This window comes from Cebus imitator, unplaced genomic scaffold (assembly GCF_001604975.1).
Source record: "Cebus imitator isolate Cc_AM_T3 unplaced genomic scaffold, Cebus_imitator-1.0 Scaffold606, whole genome shotgun sequence".
Classification (NCBI taxonomy): Eukaryota; Metazoa; Chordata; class Mammalia; order Primates; family Cebidae; genus Cebus; species Cebus imitator.
This window is the reverse complement of record NW_016107921.1, coordinates 482,485-507,100: the sequence shown is the minus strand read 5'-3', so window position 1 is coordinate 507,100 and position 24,616 is coordinate 482,485. Positions and strand designations below refer to the sequence as shown.

General features: G+C 34.1%; 1 protein-coding gene across 6 annotated transcripts in view; it reads left to right on the top strand.

Moving 5' to 3' along the window:
• GSTCD (glutathione S-transferase C-terminal domain containing) overlaps positions 1-24,616 on the top strand; it is a 145,095-nt gene that overhangs the window by 261 nt on the left and 120,218 nt on the right. For 5 of the 6 annotated variants that reach the window (XR_001821191.2, XM_037734329.1, XM_037734330.1 and 2 more), the window contains exons 2-5: positions 8,343-8,789; positions 9,816-10,283; positions 17,173-17,424; positions 19,955-20,048. Coding sequence is in view for 5 of the 6 variants with exons in the window: in XM_037734329.1 (XP_037590257.1) it covers positions 8,364-8,789; positions 9,816-10,283; positions 17,173-17,424; positions 19,955-20,048 (1,240 nt within the window). In the remaining variant the exon portion in view is untranslated. Of the gene's footprint in view, positions 1-7,963; positions 8,111-8,342; positions 8,790-9,815; positions 10,284-17,172; positions 17,425-19,954; positions 20,049-24,616 lie in introns of those variants that run through there. The other variant, XM_017516820.2, reaches the window with a different exon arrangement.

Sequence of the window (24,616 nt, the reverse complement as noted above, 5' to 3'; positions counted from 1 at the left end):
CGGCTTATTAGCCCCTGCGACCCTCTAAGGACTACTCTTTTCTTCGGGCGTTGCAGGGCTGAGCATGCGGGGAGAAGAGTGGGAAGGACAAGGGCATGGTATTATCGTCCTGATTTTTCTCCAGCCATGGGGCCGCCTCCAACTCCTTTTTGCCCATTCCTGCCGAAGGTGCGGGTCAGGGCTCTGGGCTCGTCAGTAGTTCGCGCTTCCCAGTTTCCACCTAGCTAATCCCTCATGCCTTCTTCTGCTGATGGAGGAATGGGGCAGCTTCCAGTTGGAGGCGTTTGTGGGGTGGTTTGATGTTTGCTGTTAAGTGTAATTTCATGTCATGACCTCTTGGGTCACACTTTAAACTTCTTTTCTCTGGCATTGAGTTTTCCATTCCAGCCCTTTCTGATTGCAGAAAGCAGTTCTATGTGAATACTACTTAATATTTACTCCAAAGGACTTGCATCATTTTGGGCCATTTGCTTATGTTTTGTCATCACAGCAGTATCTCTTCGGTTCTTGACTTACATAGAAAATTTAACTTGCATGAAAGTTGCTTTGGCTTCGGAAACGTTTGCTAATACACGTACTTTCCATCCCAGCTTTCTACCTGGTTTTGGGATTAGGTGACTTGTTTTTTCCCCTTTATTCTTAATGCCAGGAGTTCATTCCTTGTCATAAGTTATTGAATATCAAGAAAAATGTCAGCTTTAGTAATGTATCGTGTGCTACATTATTGATAAAGAAAGCGGTGTATTTCTATTTTTTCTGTTTATCTGTAGAAGCAATGTTTACAGGAGATGCTAGCAAAAGCTAGCAAGAACTAGTGATGTGATAATTTTAAACATGTAAACATGGTCATTTAAATCCATGAAAATAAACTGTTATAACACAACTAAGTGATTCGCTGTCATATTTAATAAATGAAACATTAAGCTATGTGGGTGGTGTTTTTTTTTTAACTGCCTAATAGGGAGCATACACCACTGAGAGGATTGCTTTAAGCATACTCATTACTAAAAATTGTTTGTATTACACCTGAAGGTCTCGTCTTATGAGGTCTCACTTCAAAAATAAGATTGAAAAAGTCAATGAGATTTGAGAATAATCTTACCAGTTCTTTTTTTATTTTTTGTATTTTGCACTTCTACGTGTTTGCTTTAAACAGAGCTCAAACTTGAGCTTCTGTAATAGTGGGCCTATCAAGTTTTTTTTTGTTTGTTTGTTTTTGTTTTTCTGAGATGGAGTCTCGCTCTGTCGCTGGGCTGGAGTGCAATGGCACGATGTCTGCTCACCGCAACCTCTGCCTCCCGTCTCAGCCTCCCGAGTAGCTGGGATTATAGGCGCCTACCACCACACTCGGCTTAATTTTTGTATTTTGTTTTGTTTTTTTAGAGCCTCGCTCTGTCACCCAGGCTGGAGTGCAGTGGCGCAATCTTGGCTCACTGCAACCTCTTTCTCCCAAGTTCAAGCGATTCTCCTGCCTCAGCCTCCTGGTGGGGGCAGGGTTTCACCATGTTGACCAGGCTGGTTTACAACTCCTGACCTCAAATGATCCGCACACCTCGGCCTCCAAAAGTGCTGGGATTACAGGCGTGAGTCATGAACCTGAATTGTTTTTTTTTTTTTTTTTTTTTCCTTAACCTGTTCTTGTAGCTTTTGTATCATCTGTGATTTTTAAGAAAGAATAAATACTGAGTATCCAAATAGCCTTTCTAACAGCAGCAATTTAGCAGGCCTCAAAATTAACAAGTTCTGGAGCCAGCTAACCAATACATCTGTAGTATACACAGTTCCCTGGTATATGTTGTTTTTATTATAAGGTATTTAAGGTAGCCTATGGAATTCTGTTATGCAGAATACTGGAATACTTGGAATACAGATACTTAAACCATTTAGATTAAAACAAGCGCAGGTATTGTTTGCTGTGAAAATTCAATAATTTTATTTCATACTTGATATTTCTAAGGTGTTAGCCATTTGCGCTGTGGATCCCTGTTAATTATGAGGTCAGGTTTAGCTGCAGGCATTATGACTCCATGGCAACAGGTGATTCTGCAGAGAGATTACACACTTTATTTAAGGCTAAGATTACAGTAAACTTTTCACTTCAAAACTTTTTTTCCTACATCTTTACTGGGTAAGAAAACAGCTAATTTTAATCATAGCTTTTGTTCTCTAGGAATTAACTGCATCCCATATTACATATTTAATGAGCTTGAAAAATCTCAGTTTTTTTCTTATCTTTTTTGACCTTAAATATTTAAGGTAATTGGCTGCTATCTATCCATGTAGGGGTAAGTTTTGTCTTTTTTGTTGTTGTTAAATCTATATTATTGTAATAAAATAGGGTTCAATATTCAACCAAATCGTGTTTTATGAAAAGCATAAAACACAAGCTAAGTTATAAAATTCAAAATGTTGAACATATGTAGGAGAGAATTTAAGCAATATTAAATTTTAATCTTTAAGAAAAGTTTGTAATTTTTTCATACTTATAAACTGTGTTGAACTTCTTATTTTGTATAATATAATAGGTTTATATGTGCATGGATTAAGGGTTTCACATTTATATTTTATAATTTCATGATTACCTGACTTTCAGCCTCAGTAACAAATATATTTTTTCAGTATTTGGCTGGGAAAAACTTTTCAATCAGTATAAACCCCTTTTTATGGAAAGAAGCTTGGAAATATAAAGCATAATTGAGTTTTGCCCATCAAAGTTTGCATATTTTAATAGTGCCAATTGGTAAGGAATTTGGTTATAAATTATAAAGGAATATAGCTGGTATTTATTTAACCTGAATATGTGACAGACTTTGATCTGTACAGCACACTACATGGTAGGTATAGTTATTATTGTCTCTATGTTATGTAAGTGAGGAAACACATCTGTAGAAAAGTTTTTTATAGCTTCTAAGAATCAGAACCAGGATTTGCACCCAGTAGTCTGGCTCAGCAGTCTTGGGTCTAATCTATTACTTTATAATTCTTGTTTTATACATAATCTTGCTAGGCACATGTATGGAATCTAGTTAAGATTCTTAATTCCTTTGCGCTGGACATCAGTGTACATAAAAACTTCAATGCTTTCTTTATGAGTTTGGTTAGATTCCATTTATACTTTTCTCAGTTCACCTCACAAAGATGATCTTGTTTCTTCATTTTAGTTTATACTTGGTCCTTAAAAAGAAAGAATGGTGTCATGAAGAATGAGATTCATGTTGTACCAAGACTAAAGTTCTTAATAATACTCTCAGTGATTACTGACATTCATGTATGTACATACCCATTCCTTGAACTAAAGTTTGAGTTCATTAAGCACTGGAGGTATTATAGTGTTAGGTAATAAGAGCTATGAAGAAAAAGGAAAGCTAGGTAAGAGGCTAGGGAGTGCTTTTTCAAGTCAGGCAGTTAGGAGAGGCTGTTCTGTGTTGATATTTACGCAGATAAATCAATGAAATGAGGGAGCAAGCCATGCGAATCTCTTGGAGAAAAGCATTCTAGGTGAAGGAACAACAAGTACAAAAATTCTCAAGTGAGAGCATTTCTGGCACCTTCTAAAAACAGCAAGGACAACTATGGCTAGAAGGGAGTGAAGAAGGATAACAGATGAGGTCAGAAAGGGATAGCTAGGGTCACAGTAGGCCTATAGGCCATAACAGGAAATTTGGATTTTATTCTCTGTGTGCTGAAGAGCCATTGGATGGTTTTGAGCAGGAGACATGATGTGATTTATGTTTTTCAGGATCACCCTATTGTTGGAGAATGGACTGTTTTATGGAAAATGGAGGAAAATAGTTAATAGGCTTTTGTAGTAATCCTTGTAAGCACTGGTGATGACTTACATTAAGGTGATAGTGGTAGAGGTGCTAAGGAGTTGGATGTAGCATATATTTCAAAGGTAGAGATGGCAGAGTATGAGAGAGAGATAAAAAGTTGAGTGGGACTTTGAAGTTTTCGGCTTGAGCATCTGGGTGATTGGTGTTGCCATTTTAACTGGAAGTAGAACACTAAGGGAAGGGGAGCAGTTTAAGAAAACATCCATAGGGACATGTCAAGTAGAATATAGGCGTCTCGAGTTAGGGGAGAAGATGTGGCCGGGATATACATGTAAGAGTCAGATAATATTTAAAGCTATAGCACTGGAGATCACCCAGAACAGTGCTGTCATATCGTAAGTTGTGCCCCATTAATGAGTCAGGAAATCAATGTAATGAGCAACAACCAGCATTTAAAAAAAACTAACAAGCACAGAGAAAAAAATATCAGATTTATCTCATAGAGTAGGGTAAATATTGCTTCATGACATTTTTGTTTGCATTTTATTCAGTGTATTGTGAGTTACATTATAAAATATGTAACTAATTGTGTGGCATGATCAAAAGTTTGAAACCCAGTATGTATTCAAAGGATGGAGTGTGGATTGAGAAGAGGGCAAAACACTGAGGTGTGGGTCACTGAGATATCTGCAGAGTAGCCAATGAAAGGAATCGGGAAAGAATTGCCAAATAATTTAATCCAGTGCAGAAACTTGTCAAATAACCTAGCCTTTGGAATGCAAGTTTATATCAAGGATAACTGAGACCAGCATACTTGCTTAGAATAATACAATATCTGGTGATTTTCACTTTGGTAAAATTGCTTCAATTTATGAAATTTTATTTATAAATAGTACTATTATATTAGAACAATACCTATTCTTAAATTTCTCTAAGATTTTTTTATAAGTTTAATACTTTGGACTGATGTACAATTCTCATCTCTATAATGGAAATAAAATACTTTAAAGTAATGCACATGTTCTGTGTGCTCAGCACATAGTAGGTAGACAATAAGATGTATGTAACATTTAAAACGTTATTTGCCTAAGATTTATTGAGCTCCTATCAAATCATAGCCATAAAGAGAAGTTATTTGAAAAAAGGAAAACACAGGTTAATAATTTGCAGCAGTTATACACATTTTGGTCTTCATTATATAACATATAATTTATTATATAATGTTATACATAATGCCATAGATCTTGACTTGAAATTTGATCGCAAAATTTTCAAGCTTTTTTTTTCTGGACTTCGGAGAAGTATGCTTATTTTTAATATGCTTACTGTTTATTTCTCTCTCATTCTCTGTATTTCATCAAGGCAAAGATATATTCATTAGAATGAAAGTACAAAAAAAAGGAAGAGATCTGAATGCCTAAATATTAAACCCATGACTAATTCCACCATTTAAAAATATATTAGAATATTTTCAAGTCATGAAATCAAAGCCCTAATATTTTCTTTATACCTATTTGTTCCATCAACAAGATTCCAAAGCTAGTTGGCATGTCCAGGAAAGAGATGCACACTCTATTTAATATCCTGAAGTTGGTGGTTTTGTCTGCGACTTTCTCACTCTCTCTCTCTGTAGAGTGGCACCTATCAAAGCCGAGAAAGAGCAAATTACTCTATTTCTGTGGCAGAAATGCAATATAGAGTTATAAGGGCTATCCTCCAGAAGCCCTAGAGACAGAAGTTTATTCTATAGTACCTACCTTCTTAAAGCTCGTGACATAAAATTAATGAACTAGGGCATTCTCAAGCTAGAAAAGAATAAAGAGGAGGGATTTTTTTTTCCTGCGATATTTGCCTACTTGGAGCAAATACTGTGTTCTACCTCTAAAAAGACACAGTGTAAGCCAAAAACACCACATTTGTACGGTTTACTAAATACTTAATATTTCTTTTAAAAAATTGCATTAGTACATAATAGGGAGACATTACTCAAGGAAAGTATTTTTTTTTTTTTTACTCTAAGATTATTAAGTGACATTTTTAATCTCCCAGGGGAAAAACCAATATCTATATTAAAAAAATATGTTAAGAATCAACAGTATTTTGTTGCAGTTTCTCTCAGGCATCTCATCAGTTTTTAGTATCACCATGGGCAGGTTATTGCTATTCTAATTTGCTGACATTTAGCATTTTATTAAGTGCTAATAGTGAGAAGAGCTTATAGAATATGTCTAAAACCCTATTTTCGTATTCTTATGTGCTTTGCAAAGTGGCAAATATAGATGTACTTTATTTTTTAAAAATATTTCTGTGTATCTTAAAAGCTATTAAATAGCATGGCTTTGTTTCCAGTTTTTAAAAAGTGTTAGGATGAGCCTCATAATTACTATTTTTTATACTGCTGGGAAAATGATGAAATCAATCATATGTTTTTCAAATCTGCTGTCTTGAAACACTTAGGGGTCTTCTTTTTACTATCTTACTGTCAGGAGAGTGAGTCCATAGCAAACTCCTCAAAAAGACTGTTAATTCCTGGAAAGTGTGGTAGGTTCTTTTTGCCCTACTGTTGTTTCAGACCTCACTTTGTTCGACTCTTTTTAAGGACTTACAGCATAAAGATGTAAGAAGCTTAAAGTGTTTAGCTCTTTGGATTTTTTTAAAAAATGAATTTATAAAAAGAAAATTTAGTATGGTGAAGGTTTTCTAAAATTAAGTGTACGCTAACATTTTGAATGCACTTAAAAGACAAGAGTTGCATATATACTTTTAAAAAGCTTTTAAAGTAATTTTCCTTCTAATATGTCACCTTTCTGGTATGTATTTCCATGGTGAATGCTTTTAAAGAGTGCCATCTAGTGTCAGTTTTGGAATTTTAATTTATGGATTTGAACATTGGGTATTTTGGACCCAGGAAATGCATGCATTAAACATAAAAAGTCATGACAATTGATAAAAGCCTTAAGGAATATGACTTGAAAATAGCCATGAAGAATCTGACCTCAAGACTGTGTGTGTTTGCACCTTTAACCAGTGTGTATATTTATCTATGCATTCATTTGTCAAATACTGCTTGCTTATGTATATAGTAAGTATATAAAGCAGTGAAAAAATTTTTTTTCTCATGAAACATTCTAATTGGGGAAGACAAATCAAATAAAAAAGTATAGTATATCACCATAGCAATAAGCACTATGGAGAAAAAACATAAATGGAAATAGAAAGCTTTTTTTTTCAGAGAGCAGGGATTGGGGGTTGCAATTTAAATCGAGTAGTCAGGGAGGATCTCAGTAAGAAGTTGCCATTGAATAAATAAATACCTGAAGGAAGTGAAGAAGTGTTCTAGGTACTGGAAACACCAAGTGCAAAGCCCCTCATGTGGAAATGTACCTCGTGTTTTTGCAGGGGTCCCCAACCCCTGGGCCCAGGACCAGCACCCATCTGTGGCCTGTTAGGAACCCCACCTCAAAGCGGGAGGTGAGTGGCAGGCAAGCCAGCATTACCGCCTGAGCACTGTGCTGTCGGATCAGCGGCATTAGATTCTCATAGGAGTTCCAACCCTATTAACTGCACATGCGTGCACACACAAGGGATCTAGGTTGCATGCTCCTTATGAGAATCTAATGCCTGATGATATGAGGCAGAACAGTTTCATCTGGAAACCATCCCCATCCCCCACCAACCCCCATAGAAAAATTGTGTTTTATGAAACTGGTCCATGGTCCCAAAAATGTTGGGGATGGCTGTTTTAGAGGAATAACAATCTACTTTGGCTGGAACAGTGAGCAATGAAGAGAGTTAATGAGACAAACTCAGAGACATAAAGGAGGATTAGATCAAGGAGATCTTTGTAGGCCAGTGTAGAAACTTTGGCGTTTCTCTAGGAGGATGGGAAGACATTGGAGGGTTTGGTTATGGGGGTGTGAAGGAAAAGAATGGTGTAAACTGAGATGGGGAAGACACATAAGGAGCAGCTTTGAGGGGTGGAAGAGAATAAGAAACTAGATTTTGGACATGTTAATTGTAAGATATCTCAGCTATCAGTATCTTTTATGGAGAAATTTTAATATTTTTATATTATGATTCAACACTCAACAGCTATCACTTACTTGAGAAGAATCCACTTCTGAAAGAATGAATATCCCCTACCTATTATTTCGTAGGGTCATAAAAAAGAAGCAGTATGGAAGGATGAACACTGTCAAAACTTCTCAAGGATATTATACCTAGACAGCTCTCAGTATTCTTAGTTGATTTGTTTCCCCTTCTATTGATCTCCTGTTCTCACCTATAGTGAGATTCCAAACTGCTTAATTGGGAAGGCTTTATTGCAAAGTACTGAGGTATGTTCATTTTAAAGGAGCTGGGTGTAAAATTTCCTCTAAGGCTAGTTATAACACAGAGTAAAAAAAATTTTTTGGAAGGCATTTGGTCTTCAGAAACAAATCTCATAGCATCGTTATTTACTGCAAACTTTTACTGATTTCTAGAACAGGCTTTTAAAACATTTATCTTTTATTTTAGCTTGTAAATGATTATATTCTAAGACCATAATCACTTCAATTTATATCTTAGGTGATCCAATGAAAGAAGAAAATGAAAGCTATCAAGAAAAATCTTACAGAAGAAGAATACCTGTATCTGGACTTTTCTCACCAAACAAAAGGATGCATCTTTCCTCTTCATACATCTGTAACTTTATTTCTGTTATCTTACTGTGACTGCAAAATCTTTAAAATTTGCTTAGTTGTCACCAAAGAAGTGAGTACAGATAGTTTACTACTAAGAGATGATCTGATCCAAGATGTTGAAATACAGATTATTTCAAGGCAAGAGCTCCCACCAATAGTCCAGAATTGCTGTTTGCCTGCAGTAGTAGAACGATCAGACAATTTTTGTAGAGCAGGACTTGCTGTTGTATTAAGACACATAATCCAGAAATCATATGAAGCAGATCCCTTAAAGAAGGAACTTTTGGAACTTCTGGGCTTTAAAAAGACTTGCTTGAAAGCCTGTGCTGAAGTAAGTATAATGTCTCTTTTCTGTTATTTGAAGCTACACAGTGATACTTGACCATTTAATATTTTAACTTCCTATTAGGAATAAAAGTTCATTTATTAAAAAAAAAAAAAAAAAAAACACCCACAGTAACCAATGAACTAAAGTAACCCTTTGATGTAGTTTGAATATTTATCCCCTCTAAATCTCCTGTTGAAATGTGATCCCCACTGTTGTTAAAGGTGGGGCCTGGTAGGAGGTGTTTGGGTCCTGGGGGCAGATGCCTCTTAAATGGCTTGGTGCTCTCACTGGGATGAGTGAGTTCTTGTTCCATTAGTTCAGGAGAGATCTAGCTGCTGAAAAGAGCTTGGTACCTCCCCCTTGTTCTCTCTTAAACCCTCTCTCCCCATGTGACACACCTGCTCTCCCTTCGCCTTCCAACATGACTAAGAGCTTCTTGAGGTCCTGACCAGAAGCAGATGCTTCTTGTATAGCCTGCAGAACCATAAGCCAAATAAACCTCTTTTCTTTATAAATTACTCAGCCTCACTTATTCCTTTACAGCAATGAAAAATGGGCTAATATACCCTTTATGTGTGCAATATTTCAGTGCATTGTTGAAAAATAAAAATTTAAGTTTTAATTTATAAAATTTGGAGACATTTTTAGAGAATAATTTTTTTTCTTTATTTTAGTTATGCTGAGGAATTCTAAATGGAATGTTTACATATAAATAGGAGCTCAAATAGCAATGCTTTGGAAGCCCTGCTTTTTGTGGGGGCTGGGAGGGGGACAGGACAGGGAAGGTGTATTTTAAAGGCTTTGGGAAGTAATGATTTATTTCGTAAGGGGAATACAGGAATGCTAAACCTCCTTTGCTTAATGTTTTTAATTCCAAAGCACTGTGATGTATCTCTTGATATAGCATAAAAGTCTAATCTAGGGATGATTTAGCTCAAAGCTTATTTCCAAATAAGACAGTTATTTTTCTCAAGTTATGCTGAAATTAAAAAAAAAACTTTCATTTCTTGTTTTGTTTTTGTTTTGTAGGTTAGTCAGTGGACCAGGCTATGTGAACTCACCATCCCTTTGGCTATTGAGAATTTTCTCAGAGAGTCTTTTGACCAGCCCCCAACTATACCTGTAGAAATACTACAGCTAGAGAAAAAGCTTAGTGAGCCTGTTAGAGTGCATAATGATGATAAACTCCGCAGGCAGAAGCTCAAGCAACAGAAGGCTGATGGAGCTGGGCCTCCTCTTACTAAGGGAAAGGCAAAGAGCAAGGTCCACACACAGGAAACATCTGAAGAGCTGGACTCTGCATCCAAGAGTCTGGAACTGAAAGTGGCATTCTCAAAGCTCACGGTACAGGAAGAACCAGCTACTACCAACAGAGAGCCGTCTCACATCAGAAAAGCAAAAGCCTCCGACCTTCCACCTCTGGAGCATGTGTTTGCAGAAGGGCTTTACTTCACTCTGGCAGATATTGTGCTATTGCCTTGTATCCATCATTTCTTGGTAAGGTTTTATCTGAACTGTATACTTTACTATGAGTTTCAATCTATGAAATTGCCTAGGGAATTTCAATTCTACTTCTTATTGTCAGTATGCTGCTAAGCAAGTTATTAATATCTTTCTCCATTTTCTTATCTGTAAAATGGAGATAATAATAGTACCTTTCTAATAGGAAAAATGTAAGGAGCAAACTAAAGTTTGTGTGAAGTATGGAGAACAGTGCTCCGCACATAGTAAGCTCTCAATCAGTTAGTAATTATTATAACTTTTAATGTGAAGTTGCTAAAATGTTAACAATTGTTATTAATTTCAAATTTGCGATTATTTGTGATTATTTTCTAATATTAGAAGGTCCAAGCCAGCTCTATGGTGCAATGGATAGCACATTGGACTTCTAATATTAGGGGGTCCAGTATTAAAAAAAAAAAAAAAAACTAAAACTTTTATAATTACTAGTCACATAAATTAATCTCATGTTAGATATTATCAAATTGAAAATATTTTATTCTGATCTGTGTACTTCTCTTTTCTCTATGAGATTAAAATAGCTGGCTCTGCTGTTATGTGCTGGGGGAGAATAGAAAGTTTTTTGAGTAGGAAGATCTCTCTCTCTGTGTCTCTCTGTCTTACACACACACACACACACACACACACACATACATACACATTTCCTCTGTTGAGATAAGAACAGGATGAAAATAATACCACACATCACACACACACACACAGACACACACACACACGCACACACACACACACATTTCCTCTGTTGAGATAAAAAGAACAGGATGAAAATAATGCCAGAGTGAACATAGGAAGCTTAATTCTCTGCAGCCTTCCAATTGGTTTTCAAGAGCTACATTGCTTTTTGCTTTTGTTTTGTTTTTTTTTTCTTTGAAGCATTTCACCCTTTTTTGTTTTGTTTTTTTTCTTTGAAGAATTTCACCCTTTTCTTTACTAAGGAATCAGATATTAGATTTTATCCTCATTTTATGTCACCAGCAATTCAGGTATCTCTACAGTCAGAAGAGACTTCTAACAAAAATCTATGTATTCGAAGGCCCTGCTTCACTAGTATTGATCAATTGTCTTTTCTTAAAGAACATTTCTCTTTTCGTCAAAATTGACACAAAATTGGCAACCAAAACAATGTACAAAGAGGGAGATCCAGGACTTGTTTAGATGTTGATTGGTATTTTTAATGCCAAATGTCATATGTCTTCATAAAGTCCATGGAGTTGAGTGGGAAGAAAACATTGATTTTTAAGTTTTTTCCTTGTCAAATGATTTCTTGATTCTTCTCCCTGATCCCTCTCCTCTATTACCAAGTTGAGTCATTAGAGCAGTCATTTGATATATTATGAAATACTTGGTCTTCTGTCTTCTTGACTTCTTTGAATAATTGTGTTTCCATTTTTATCAGAATTGAGTGAAAGTGGCATATCTGTTCATTTATTAAAGAAATTTATTGAAATTATATGAATATGCAAATTCTCAAAATATTTTCCTTTGTTCCTTTGTATTTTTACTGGATTTAACATATTTTCTTTCAGGGATTCATCTTTCTTTGCTAAAGCCTTGGTATTTGTTATATTTTTCTCCTTTAAGTCATCTTGGATAATAAAGCAGTCATTTTAATTCATATAGTGGTTATATTGCCAAGCCTTTTTGCTTGTGTTAACATACGTTGAGGTGAATGGAGTGGCCATGCAAATGATCAGAATCAGGATTAAGTTCATAATCAGTAATCAAAGTCAAGTTACCAAAAGCATAAAACTGAACCCAGGAACAGAATATTTAGTCACAGGAATAAAAAGTAAAGGACATAAAAAAGTAGAGTCAATTTTGCATAGTCAAGGTTTGAATTACCAGGGGTCAAAATTTAGAAGAACTAGGGAAAATACCCAGTTCTGCTAAACAGAATAAAACCAAAGATACAAAACAATAACAAATAGAATGGATGAGGTTTTTTTTTTTAACTTGTCAGAGACAAACATGGAAGGGCTAAGGTATTAGGTATAAACCTGCTTCAAGCTCTTCCTTTTCAGAAAATACTTTATAACTTTACAAAGTTAACTCTGATGGCCCAGCACCTCATAATGGAAGGGGCCTGGCAATATACTCTCCTCTGAAAAGTCTTAGAAATATATTTAAAAGGAATAAATTAATATGTACACTCATGTTTTCCCCTCTTTAATTCATTTGCAGGAATCTTCTAGTAGATAGTATAATAAGCACATGGAGAAGTAGTAATAAATAGCTATACTAGGGCAAAATCCTACTGTTCTGACACTAGAAGATTGTATATTATTTTTCAATCACTGCTAGTAAGCAGGTACACTTTGACAGAACTATTTAAAACATGATTGTACTCCTATAAGACAGAAAGGTTGCATTTTATCATTTTATAAAATCTTTTTGTAATTTTAACACTTATGATTTAATTTTCTACATTTTAACTTCTAATGCTTTTAATTAAATACACACGCACACGTGCATACACACACATGCGCGCGCGCGCGCACACACACACACACACACACACACACACTCTTTAATAGCTTAGGTAAAATAATTCCTCTTTTAGAAATTGATTTTTTAGCAAAACTAAATACCTCTTTCAGTGTCCCCATTGGCATAAAATTGGGAACAAAATAGACATCTCACTTTTTGCTAGCATATTGCAAAAATGGTGGATGCCACTTATTTAGTGGTAAATTTGTTTTTCTATGCCTTCTCCGATGCATTAGGTGTTAGGTCCTCAAGAGTTTTTAGCTTTAACTCACTAGTTCTAATTTATAAGTAAGAAACAGAGCTGGGATTATATTTCCATTTAGATATGTTATTTACTATTTTTTCTGTGCTTACACTGCTCACCTGAACATCTGTGAAGTATATTTTCAAAAAAGTAGGTATGACTAAGGAAATGATATAAAATAAGAATAAAATATTTTATATAATAAGAGATTGCAAAGGAGGAGATATTTTGAATAGATGGAACATCTTGCTTCTCTTTTTATTCAGACAAATTTTTCTGCCCGTTTTTGACAGTTAACTACAGAGTTACTAAAATTTTATTTTTGCTTTGGTAGCAATACATTTTTTTTTGAAACCATTATCTTAAAAAAATTATCTTTTTTTTCTTGTCCTTAAAGAACTCTGTGATACTTATAATGGTTTTGATCTGATAAGCCAGGTAACTATTTGGTAATCATTTCTTAAGAAGAAACTTAATTTTCATTTCATATAGATTTCATTAGCAGCTTTCTTAAATATATCTTCATAAGTGTAATGAATGTGGTTCATTACCTTCTGAGCTATCTGAATATTAATAGAGTGGCCTGGCATGTTGATTAAATGGAGTGACCCATCGCACAGGGTAAACCTCCTCAATTTCTTTTAAATGTGAATTATTGTTATTTAATCACAACTTAGTTTCAAAAGAAAGGAAGGATGCCATGTACATCTAACAAATAAGAATAAATCACTAAAAACAAGAGTACAGGAAAAATGAGAAAAAGAGAACGTTTCTGGTGTGATTATCATGTCTAAAGATCCAGTCTGAGGGAAAGCCCTTAGCATCTAATCTATTTCCAAGCAATTAAGAATTCTGGAAGGAATTAATAAACTTTTTGGCTCTCAGAGTGCCATGTAGAGTATTTTTCAAACTTTTTTTATACTTTAACTCAGTAAATACAGATGGCCCTCCATATCTATGGGTTCTGTATTCATGTATTCAACCAACCGCAGATTGAAAATATTTGGGAAAAAAATTGCATCTGTACTGAACACATACTGACTTTATTTCTTGTCATGATCCCCTAAACAACACAGAATAACAATTATTCGCACAGTGTTTATATTGTATTAGGTATTAGAAATAACCTAGAGGAGGATGTGTATAGGTTATATACAAATACTACACCATTTTATGTCAAGGACTTGAATACGGGCATCTGTGGATTTGGGTATCTGATAGAGGTTTTGGAACCAACCTTCCATGGATACTGAGGAACAATTGTAATACATTTTACAAATTGAGTAAGTGTACAAATAAATGTATATCTTTAAATAATATGTAAAAAAATAATTGCAAAATAACTTACATGATGTATACTCTGATATTTTATATATCATTTTTTAAAAACCTACTATGTTGATTTCACGACCCCTAAATGAGTGATAAATAGCAGTTTGAAAAATACTGAGAGGGTTATTCTCTGAAGATAATAAATGGATTCTTGATCATTTGTTCATTCATTCAACAGAGTATTTGCAAGGTAGTGTTTTAAGTGCCTCAGTATTCAAAGAGTTAGATACAGCCCTTGTTCTTATAATCAATTACTTGTGCTCATTTTATCTTAAAGTCTTAAAATACAGTATTTTATATATATGTATGAATTTTTTATTTTCTGTCCTTTCTGTCTCATGCTTTGGTATTATTGTTAAATATATTTGTAGAGATTTCCTGTTACTTGACCTTTTTATTTATCTTTTCGCATTCATGTCATAATGTGTTTGTGACATTATAATGGTTTCTATGGAAACAACATTTATTGCCTCTCAAAGAAGCAAGAGCACTCTAAATTTTAAAGAAAATGGAGTTTGGTGGTAGTGCAAGGGAGAAAGCATCTGACCAAGAGGAAACAAAAATATATGAGTTTGTATCAGAAGGAACAATTTAAAATTTTTCTAATTTGAAAAAATAAGTTTTATTTTAAGGACTGTTTTATAAAAAAAAATCTTATAAATAGTGCTAGTTCTTTTTTTTAGTTTTAAATATTTACAATTTTCTCTTTTATCTTTTTACAATTTTCTCTTTTATCCTTACCTCATTGTGTCATTTTTAAAAAATATGGTTCTTAAGGGTGTGTCTTACATTATTTTTAAGGAATGTCATTTAGATTCTGCCTAATAGTTCACACAGAGAAGATAGCTTCACACACACACACAAAATGAAACTTTAGATCACTATTAATAATACAGGCTCTCAATTTTTACACTTCTGCAGTGAGCTGCAAAATTTCTCTTGAGACTCGTCAAAATGCATCAATGATTGTATACTATAGATATTAAATTGTGATAATTTAAGTGTTACATTATTTGTTTTGAAGAAGTTAATACTTATTTTAATTATTTCCCCATTAACCACTTAACCTAATTTGCATAAGAATATGTTAAGGATTTTAGGGTTTTGATATAATGTTGCCCAGTTAACTGTCTATATGCAGTGTGTTAAGAACTTATCAAGTATATTGAGGGTCGAGAAGAGAGGAATGTGTTCATGGCCATGAATTACAGATGAAACGGTTTCCTGATTGGAATGAAGTTGATTACACAGGAGTTCCTAAAGAGGTTAAAAACATACTACCAATGAAAGATGATGGACAATTGAATACAAAATGTAAAGCTTTTCAAAATGATTTTCAGTTGTACTACTTATAGCTATTTGCATATGCCATTGTTATTTATATTGATTCTTTTTGGAATTATTATATTCTTCTTTTTCTATTGATTGTTGTTTTTCATTGTGTAGATGTACCACAGTTTAACCTTTGATCTACTGAAGGGCATCTTGGTTACTTCCAAGTTTTGGCAATTATGAATAAAGATGCTATTAGTATCTGTGTTCGGGTTTTTGTGTGTACATAAATTTTCAGCTCATTTGTAGCACAATTACTGGATTGTATGGTAAGAGTATATTTACATTTGTAAGGAACTACCAAACTGTCTTTCAAAGTAGCTGTACTATTTTACATTCCCTCCAGCAATGAATGAGAGTTCCTGTTGTTCCACATACTCACCATCATTTGGTGTTGTCAGTGTTTTGGATTTTTGCCATTATGATAAGTGTGTAGTTGCATTTCCTTGTTTTGGCTTGTAATTCTCTAATGTTATGTGATGATGGGCATTTTTTTTTATACTTAGTTACCATCTTTGTATCTTTTTTGGTAAGGCTTCTACTCAGATCTTTGACGTATTTTAATTGTTTTTCAATTTCTCGTTGCTGAGTTTCTCCAACTTTCATATTATAAAATGAATGATAAAAACATACAAGACACTTCACTAACAAAAATATACAAATGGCAAATAATCACATGAAAAGTTGCTCAACATCATTAATCATAGGGAAATGCAAATTAAAATCACAATGAGACACTGCTACATACCCACGTGAATGACTAAAATCAGACTGATAATACCAAGTATTGACAAGTTGTGGAGATACTGGAACCTCCACGGATTGCTATGGGAATTGTAAAATGGTATGGCAACCATAGAGAAGATTTTGGCAGTTTCTTTAAAACTTAAATATACACTTACCATACAACCTACCAACTTAACTCTTAGATTTCCAAAGAAATGAGAAACAGTTCTACATAAACACTGCTACATCATAATATATAGTAATATTATTTTTAATAGCCAACAACTGGAAACATGCAAATGTCTATCAACCAGTGAATGAGTAAACAGAATATATCCACATAATGACTACTACTCATAATAAAAAGAAACAAACAATTGGTCAATGCAGCTATAAAGATTAACTTCAAAAGCATAATACTAAGAGACAAAAGAAAAACACATTTCATGATTCCATTTGTATGAAATTCTAGAAAAGAAAAAACTACAAACACAAAGCCGATCAGTGGTTGTCTGCAACTAACTGTGAGAGCAGAGATTGACTGCAAATCACAAGGGAAATCTTGGGGGTGACTTAAGCATTCTAGAACTAGATGGTGGTAGTTACACAACTACATATATTTATCACAATTCATTATTTGAACTATTCACTTAAATATGTGAATTTCGTGGTTTGTGAAGTTATCTCAACATAGCTGTTATAAACAAAAAAAGATATGATGTGTTTTATTATTTTCCTACCTAGGTAATTATCTGCAAAAAATTTTCTGAGAAGCTGGTAGAATTTCCATTGCTAACCTCTTGGTACCAGAGGATTCAGGAAGTGCCAAGAGTGAAAACAGCAGCTTCTAAGTGTGGGATCCAATTTCTCCATTTACCAGAGTTGTTGACAACCTCAAGTGAACAGCATCCAAACTTAAGTGAAGTCCCAGGTGTAGAAGAACAAAACGATCCTTTATTTATAGGAGGACCAAGACCAACCATGGCCAAGCTAATGGTATTTAATTATTTTGTTAAAATTTCTTTGAAAAATTCTATGTGATAATGTTGCTGAGCATTCTACTCCAACTTATAATCATTTGTTGACATTATTTTTGTTATAACTTTTATTTGTAGTTTGCTTACTTCACTCTTTACCAGTTAATATTTCTGCTACTTTTTTCATTTATGTGAAGTCTACTGAATTGAAAACTTTTAGTATTATGTATTTTTGGAGCCAAGTATGTCACAATATATAATTGTAAAAAGCACTTGTCTCAAAACTTTTTTTAAATTTTTAAAATATTTAGGATATTGACCAAAGTAGCATCATACCTGGTCAAGTGTATTATTTTCACATAATTGTTTTCTGTTGTAAAGTTTTGGTCTCAATCTTTTTTAGCTTGGGTATTGATTTCACATTAAGGAAATATAAAGATGAGGCTGGCCTGGTAGCCTACAGCTGTAATCCCAGCACTTTGGGACGCTGAGGCAGGTGGACCACTTGAGGTCAGGAGTTCCAGACCAGTCTGGGCAACATGGCAAAACCCCGTCTCTACTGAAATTACAACAATCAGCTGGGTGTGGTGGCACGACCCTGTAGTCTCAGCTACCGGGGAGGCTGAGGCACCAGAATAGCGTGAACTCAGGAGGGCAGAGGTTGCAGTAAGCCGAGATTGCGCCACTGTACTCCAGCCTAGATGACAAAGCTAGACTCTGTCTCAAAAAAAAGAAACATAAAGATGAATATCTCAATTGACTTTCTAAAGTTTTGTTTAACTTTGTAATTTTTAAATTCTTTGAATTTTATTTTTATTTTAATCTTTGCTTTTAATGTTTGCGTTATACAGCAAGCCTGGGCGACAGAGTAAGACCCTGTTTCAAAAAAAAAAAAAATGCATATGCTTTATTTTCTCATTGGGGCATAGTTTGTTTTCAGTAGTACCAATTGTAAAGTTTTCAACAATGGGCTTTCCTTTCCCTAACATCTGAAACAATCTGCAAAAGTATTTTGCTTTTAATAGATGATGTGAAGATTTATTTGAATAGAGAATTCATGAAGTAACTTAAGTTATCCATCGAAGTTGCACTGGAAAAATATTCATTATATTTCCCTATTTGGTTTAGGAAGTATTTGAGTTCTCTAGTTAACAGAGTTTACTGATTTAGAAATGCACAGGAAGGCTTTGGTATGGATACCAATCCCTTAACTCTTCAGCTAAGCTCTGTAGCCTATAGATTAAGTAATGAAACATTATTATATAGTTCATTTTACAAGTTATTGAGGCATGTCTAGATTTTGATGTGTCTTCATTATATGACTATACTGTCAAGGGATCTCTGGTTGACTTCTTGAGTAGATATGGAACTTCTTTTGGAAATGATGAAAATATCTTAAAATAGTAGCGATAGTTGAACAATTGTGAATATTCTAAAAATCACTGAATTAGATGCTTTAAAAGGCTAAATTGTATGGTATTAATATGTAAATCATATCTCAATATAGTTGTGTTTTTTTTAAAGATCCTAAGGTAAGAATGAGTTTAGTGAAATAAGAAATAGCAAGAAAGTCAGTAAGGCTAGATTGAAGAAGATAGAAGAGAGGTAGATGATGTCAGAGAGATGTGTTTATCTTTCTGGAGGCAAATGAGTGCTCTGGGCCTATGGGCCAATAGCCATATCTCTAGCCCTAATGAAAGATTCTGTGTACTATTTCCTTTGGGACACAAATTCAGCTAGTTTTCATAATGGAAAATAATATCATATACTGATACAAAAGATTTATTGCTGAAGCCTCAGAGAGTTTTTATTTGAATAGGTTATTCCTAAAGATAAAAATAACTGAGCCATGGATATATATACACTGTGGAATGTGGACCCAGAATGTGATTGGAAGGGGTCTGTGATTCCATGCATATGCCATGCCACTGTACCTAGATCAAATAAACAAATGTACAACTTCTAAGATGGTGAAAAAGGCTGAAAATTTTTAATATATTGAAAAGTGGTCCTAATTCTTGAAAATATGGGGAACATTTGGTTAAACCAGAGGAATTTTTCTCTAGTGACATTAAAGACACTTATAAAAGACTAGTATGAGTGGTGTTTTGTGGCATGTGTTAAAGTGGTAGCTTTTAGTACTGTAAATATAGCTTATAGGCTGTGGTGGTTTTCATATATGTAAAGAGAGACCTTGATGGACATATGCAGTGTTTTTTTTATTATTTCCATGTGGATTGTTTTTGATAACATTTTTTTCTTTAGTCTTTGATATCCAGTATACTTCACTTCTATGGATTTTCTAGTAATCATTTTAAAATAGCTTTACTTTTTATTATCTCAATATAAAAAATAGGAAAGTAACTGTGATATCAAAATACTCAACATATTGTATTTTTATTTAATTAAAATATGCATTTTGGGGAATAGCTGAAGACTATTATTTATGCCCCTCCTTACCAATATAAAAATGTAATTTTTTAGCCTTTAAGAATATAGTAAGACTATATTAATTCCTTAATTTAGAAAGAGGCTATATTCTTTTCTAGGAAAAGGGCATTGAAGTGATGTTTTCTCCCCACCCTTGCCCTACTTGGACTCTTGATTGGAATGTTCTCCCTGCAGCAGTCAGTCCTAAGGAAGGTGAGTTTTCTTTTTTCTTTAAGTTTTATTCACAATTTGGATACTGTCTTCAAGATCTGTCTTCTAATTCTATAAACTTCTCTTTGGTTTTATCTAGTATTCTGATTACGCTATCAGTTGAGTTTTCTTTTTATTTTTATTATGAAAATTATATATAGACACACCACTTGGATTTAATATTTCCCAGATTTTTCTACATTTGTTTTATTTATTACTGTTTTTTTCTTTCCTGGCATATTTTGGAAAAAAAAAAAAAACTCCAGGTAACATGACATATTTTAGTACTCATATTTAAAAAATATTGATATGTTAAATAATCATGCCATTATCATAACTGATAAAAATTACCAAAATTTAATGATCTAATGTCCAATTCATAATCCATTTTCTTCAATTGTTTAAAGTATTGTTTGAGAAATACTGTTTTATTGTTAAGTTTTAAGTTAAATGGTTGTATTTTTCATTGCTAGAAATTATATTTGGTTTGTTTTCTGTTTCTTCCTTATACTTTTTTAAACATAGTTATTTTATATTTGTTATTTCTAATAGTTAATAGTTATTTTATATTTTGTACTTCTAATACTTAATGTTCATAGAGGTATAATTCTGCTGTTTGTTTTTTCTGTTGACTTTATTTCTGGTCACTTATTTTCCTGTGAGTTTTGCAATTTTGCACTGTGAATTCATTTAGGGTTACCTCAATCTGTGGAAATCTTGTGGGACTTGGATTAAGGGTAAATTCTCACAGAAAAGGATTATATTTGCTTACACCTACTAAGATTTAAGACCATTTAGCCTTGGTTTTTCAGCTTCAGATTTCTTTAAAAAAAAATGCTTTAATTTAATTATATTTATTATTTTTTCATTGACACATAATTATATATATTTAGGGGGAACAGTATGATATTTTGATACATGTATATAATGTATAATGATCAAATTAGTATAATTAGCATATTCATCACATCAAACATTTATCATTTCTTTGTATTAGGAACAGTTAAAATCTACTTTTCCAGCTATTTGAACTGTTATTAATTATAATCACCCTACAGTACTGTAGAACCAAGGAACTTATTTTTCTTTTCTAGCTGTAATTTTACATCCATTAACCAACTTCTGGCTATACACCTTTCCCAGGCTCTAGTAACCACTATTCTACTCTCAAATTCTATGAGACCAACTTTTTTTACCTTCCAAATATAAGTGAGAACATATGATATTTGTCTTTCTGTGCCTAGTTTATTTTTTTAAAATATAATGTCCTCCAAGTTCATCCATGTTGCTGTGAATGACAATATTTATTTTGTTTTTATGGCTGAATAGTGCTCCATCATATATATGTACCACATTTTCTTTACCTCTTCATCTGTTGATGGGACACTTAGGTTGATTCCATGTCTTGGCTATTCTGACTAGTGCTGCAATAAACATGTAAGTGCAGATATCTCTTCACTGTACTGATTTCATTTCTTTTGGATATATACCCAGCAGTGAAATTGCTAGATCCTGCAGTAGCTCTAATTTAGTTTTTGCGAAAACTTCATACTATGTTTCATAATGGCTATACTAGTTTACATTCCTACCAATAGTATATAAGAGTTTCCCTTTCTTTGAATCCTCACTATGTTTATTTTTTGACTTTTAAATAATAACCATTCTAACTAGGGTGAGAAGATATTGTGGGTTTGATTTGCATTTCCCGATGACTACTTATTTGTTTTTGCTATTGAGTTTGAATTCCCTGTGTATTCAGTATATTAATGTTTTGTTGGATGAATAGTTTGCGAATATTTTTTCTCTTTCTCCTGATTGTCTTTTCACTTTGTTATTTCCTTTGCTATATAGGTTTTTAGTTCAATATAATCCTATTTGTCTATTTTTGCTTTTGTTGTCTGTGCTTTTAAGGTCTTCATAAAAACTTGCCCAGTCCAATGTCTGGAAGCAATCCCTTTATATTTTCTTCTAGTAGTTTTATAGTTTTGGGCCTTACATTTAAGGCCTTCATCTATTTTGAGTGGATTTTGGTATATGATGAGAAATGAGGTCTACTTTTATTCTTCTACATATGGATATCCAGTTTTTTCACTACCATTTATTGAGGAGACTGTCGTTTCCCCAGTGAATGACCTTGACACCTCTGTATAACATGGGTTGGCTATAAAGGAATGGGGATATTTATAGCCAACTCATGCTATACAGAGGTGTCACTTTGGATATGTGTCCTCTGTAAATCTCAAGTTGAAGTTTGAACTCATATGTTGAAAGTGGGATCTCAAGGCAGGTGTTTGGTTCATGGGGGCAGATTCCTTATGAATGGCTGGCTTTGTGACATCCTCATGGTAATGTGTGAGTTCTCACTCTTAGTTCCCATGATAACTGGTTGTTGAAAAAAGCCTGGCACCTCCTCTACTCTCTCTCTGTCTGCTTCCTCTTGCTATGTGATGCCTGCTCCCCTTTGCCTTCTGCCATGAGTGGAAGCTTCCTAAGGCCCTCACCAGAAGCAGATGCTGACACTATCCTACTTGTACAGCCTGCAGAACTGTGAACCAAATAAACCTCTTTTCTTTATAAATTACCCAGCCCCAGATATTCCCTTATAGCAATATGTAAATGCATAAAAACAAGTGGATTCATTTCTGAGTTCTCTATTCTGTACCCTTGGTCTTGTGTGTCTGTTTTTAATGCCAGTACCGCACTATTTTGATTATTATAACTTTACAGTGTATTTGAAAATTAGGTTGTATAAGGCTTTCAGCTTTGTTCCTTTTGCTCAGAATTGGCTTGGCTATTCAGACTATTTTGTAGTTATATATGAATTTTAGGATTTTTTTTCTATTTTTGGGAAGATTGTCATTAGTATTTTTATAGAGATTACACTGAATCTGTAGACCACTTTTGTTACTATGATCATTTTTAACATACTAATTCTTCTAATGCATGAACATGATGTATTTCTTTTTTTGTGTGTCCTCTTCAATTACTTTTTATCAGTATTTTATTGTTTTTCTCTAAAAGTCTTCCACTTCTCTAGTTAAATTTATTTATTTATTTATTTTGCTTGTTTGTTTTCCGGTATACATATGCTACAGAATTTTGTATGTTGATTTTTGTATCCTGTGGTTTTGCTGAAACTGTTTCTCAGTTCTAAGAGTTTCTTGGTAGAACTTTTCAGTTTTTCTTATAGGTTTTTCTGTGTACAAGATCTTGTCATCTGCAAATAGGGACAATTTGACTTCTTCCTTGCCAAAAATTGTTTTCTCTTGACTAATTGCTCTGGCTAAGACTTAGTAGGATTCACTAAGTGAGTAAGAGTAGTCAGAGTGGGCATCCTTGTCTTGCTCTAATTCTTAGAGGAAAAGCTTTCAGTTTTCCCCATTCAGTATGATGTTAGCTATGGGTTTGGCATAGTGGCTTTTATTATGTTGAGGTATGTTCCTTTTATACTCAGTTTGTTGAGAATTTTTATCACAAAGGATGTTGAATTTTATCAAATGCATCTTGTGTATCTATTAAGGTAATCATATGAGTTTTGTCCTCATTCTGTTGATATGATGTATCCGATTTATTGATTTGCATGTGTTGAATTACCCTTGTATTCCTGTGATAAATTCCACTTGATCGTGGTAATGACTTTTAATGTGCTGTTGGATTTTCTGTTTGCTAGTATTTTGTTGAGGATTTTTGCATCTTTCCTTATCAGAGATATTGGCTTATAGTTTTCTTTTTCTGTTGTATAATTTTCTATTTTTTGTTGTATTCTTGTCTAGTTTTTGTATCAGGGTAGTGCTAGCCTCATAGAATGAGTTTTGAAGAATTCCCCCCTCTTCAATTTTGTGGAAGAGTTTGAGAAAACTGGCATTGAATGTTTGGTAGAATTCTGCTGCGGAGACATCAGGTCCTAAGCTTTTCTTTGATGGGAGACTTTTTATTACTAATTCAATCTTGTTACTTGTAATTGGTCATTTCTAGGAAGTAGGACACTACTTCAGCATAGGCACTGGGAAGCCATGACTGCTGTTGGTGGCCAAGGTACTCTTTATTTTATTTTATTTTATTTTTTTAAGAGACTGTGTACCTTTTCAGCTCAGACACAGAGGGGTGTGACTGCTCTTGTCAGTCAAAGCCCCATTTACCTGGAATGTCTTGTGTTGCTTCAGTACTGGTCCAGAGGGGCACAGTGTAGCAATGACTGTGAGAGGATTTTAGAACAGCTTTTTCAGGGCATCATTTTCCATAGAGGCAGTGTACAGCTTCAGCTCAGTCCCCTAGGAGCAGGTGCAAGCATGACTGAGAGATGGAACAGTTCTGCCAAAGCACCATTTCTCTGGGAATGAGTGCGCAGCTTGAGCTCTAGCTGTGAGTGGGGGCTAGGAGGGGTGCATGAAGCAGCTCCACCACTGCTTGAGCCCACAGGGAAGGGTAGAAGAGCTAGTCACAGCTTTGGGATGTCAGGCCTCTGGCAGGGGTGGTTTGGCAGTAGCTTACCCTCAGAGATGAAGGGATATTGTGGGTACTCGCCCCCAAGCAACATTCCAACAGTAGTTCCAGTCTGAAGATGGCATTGT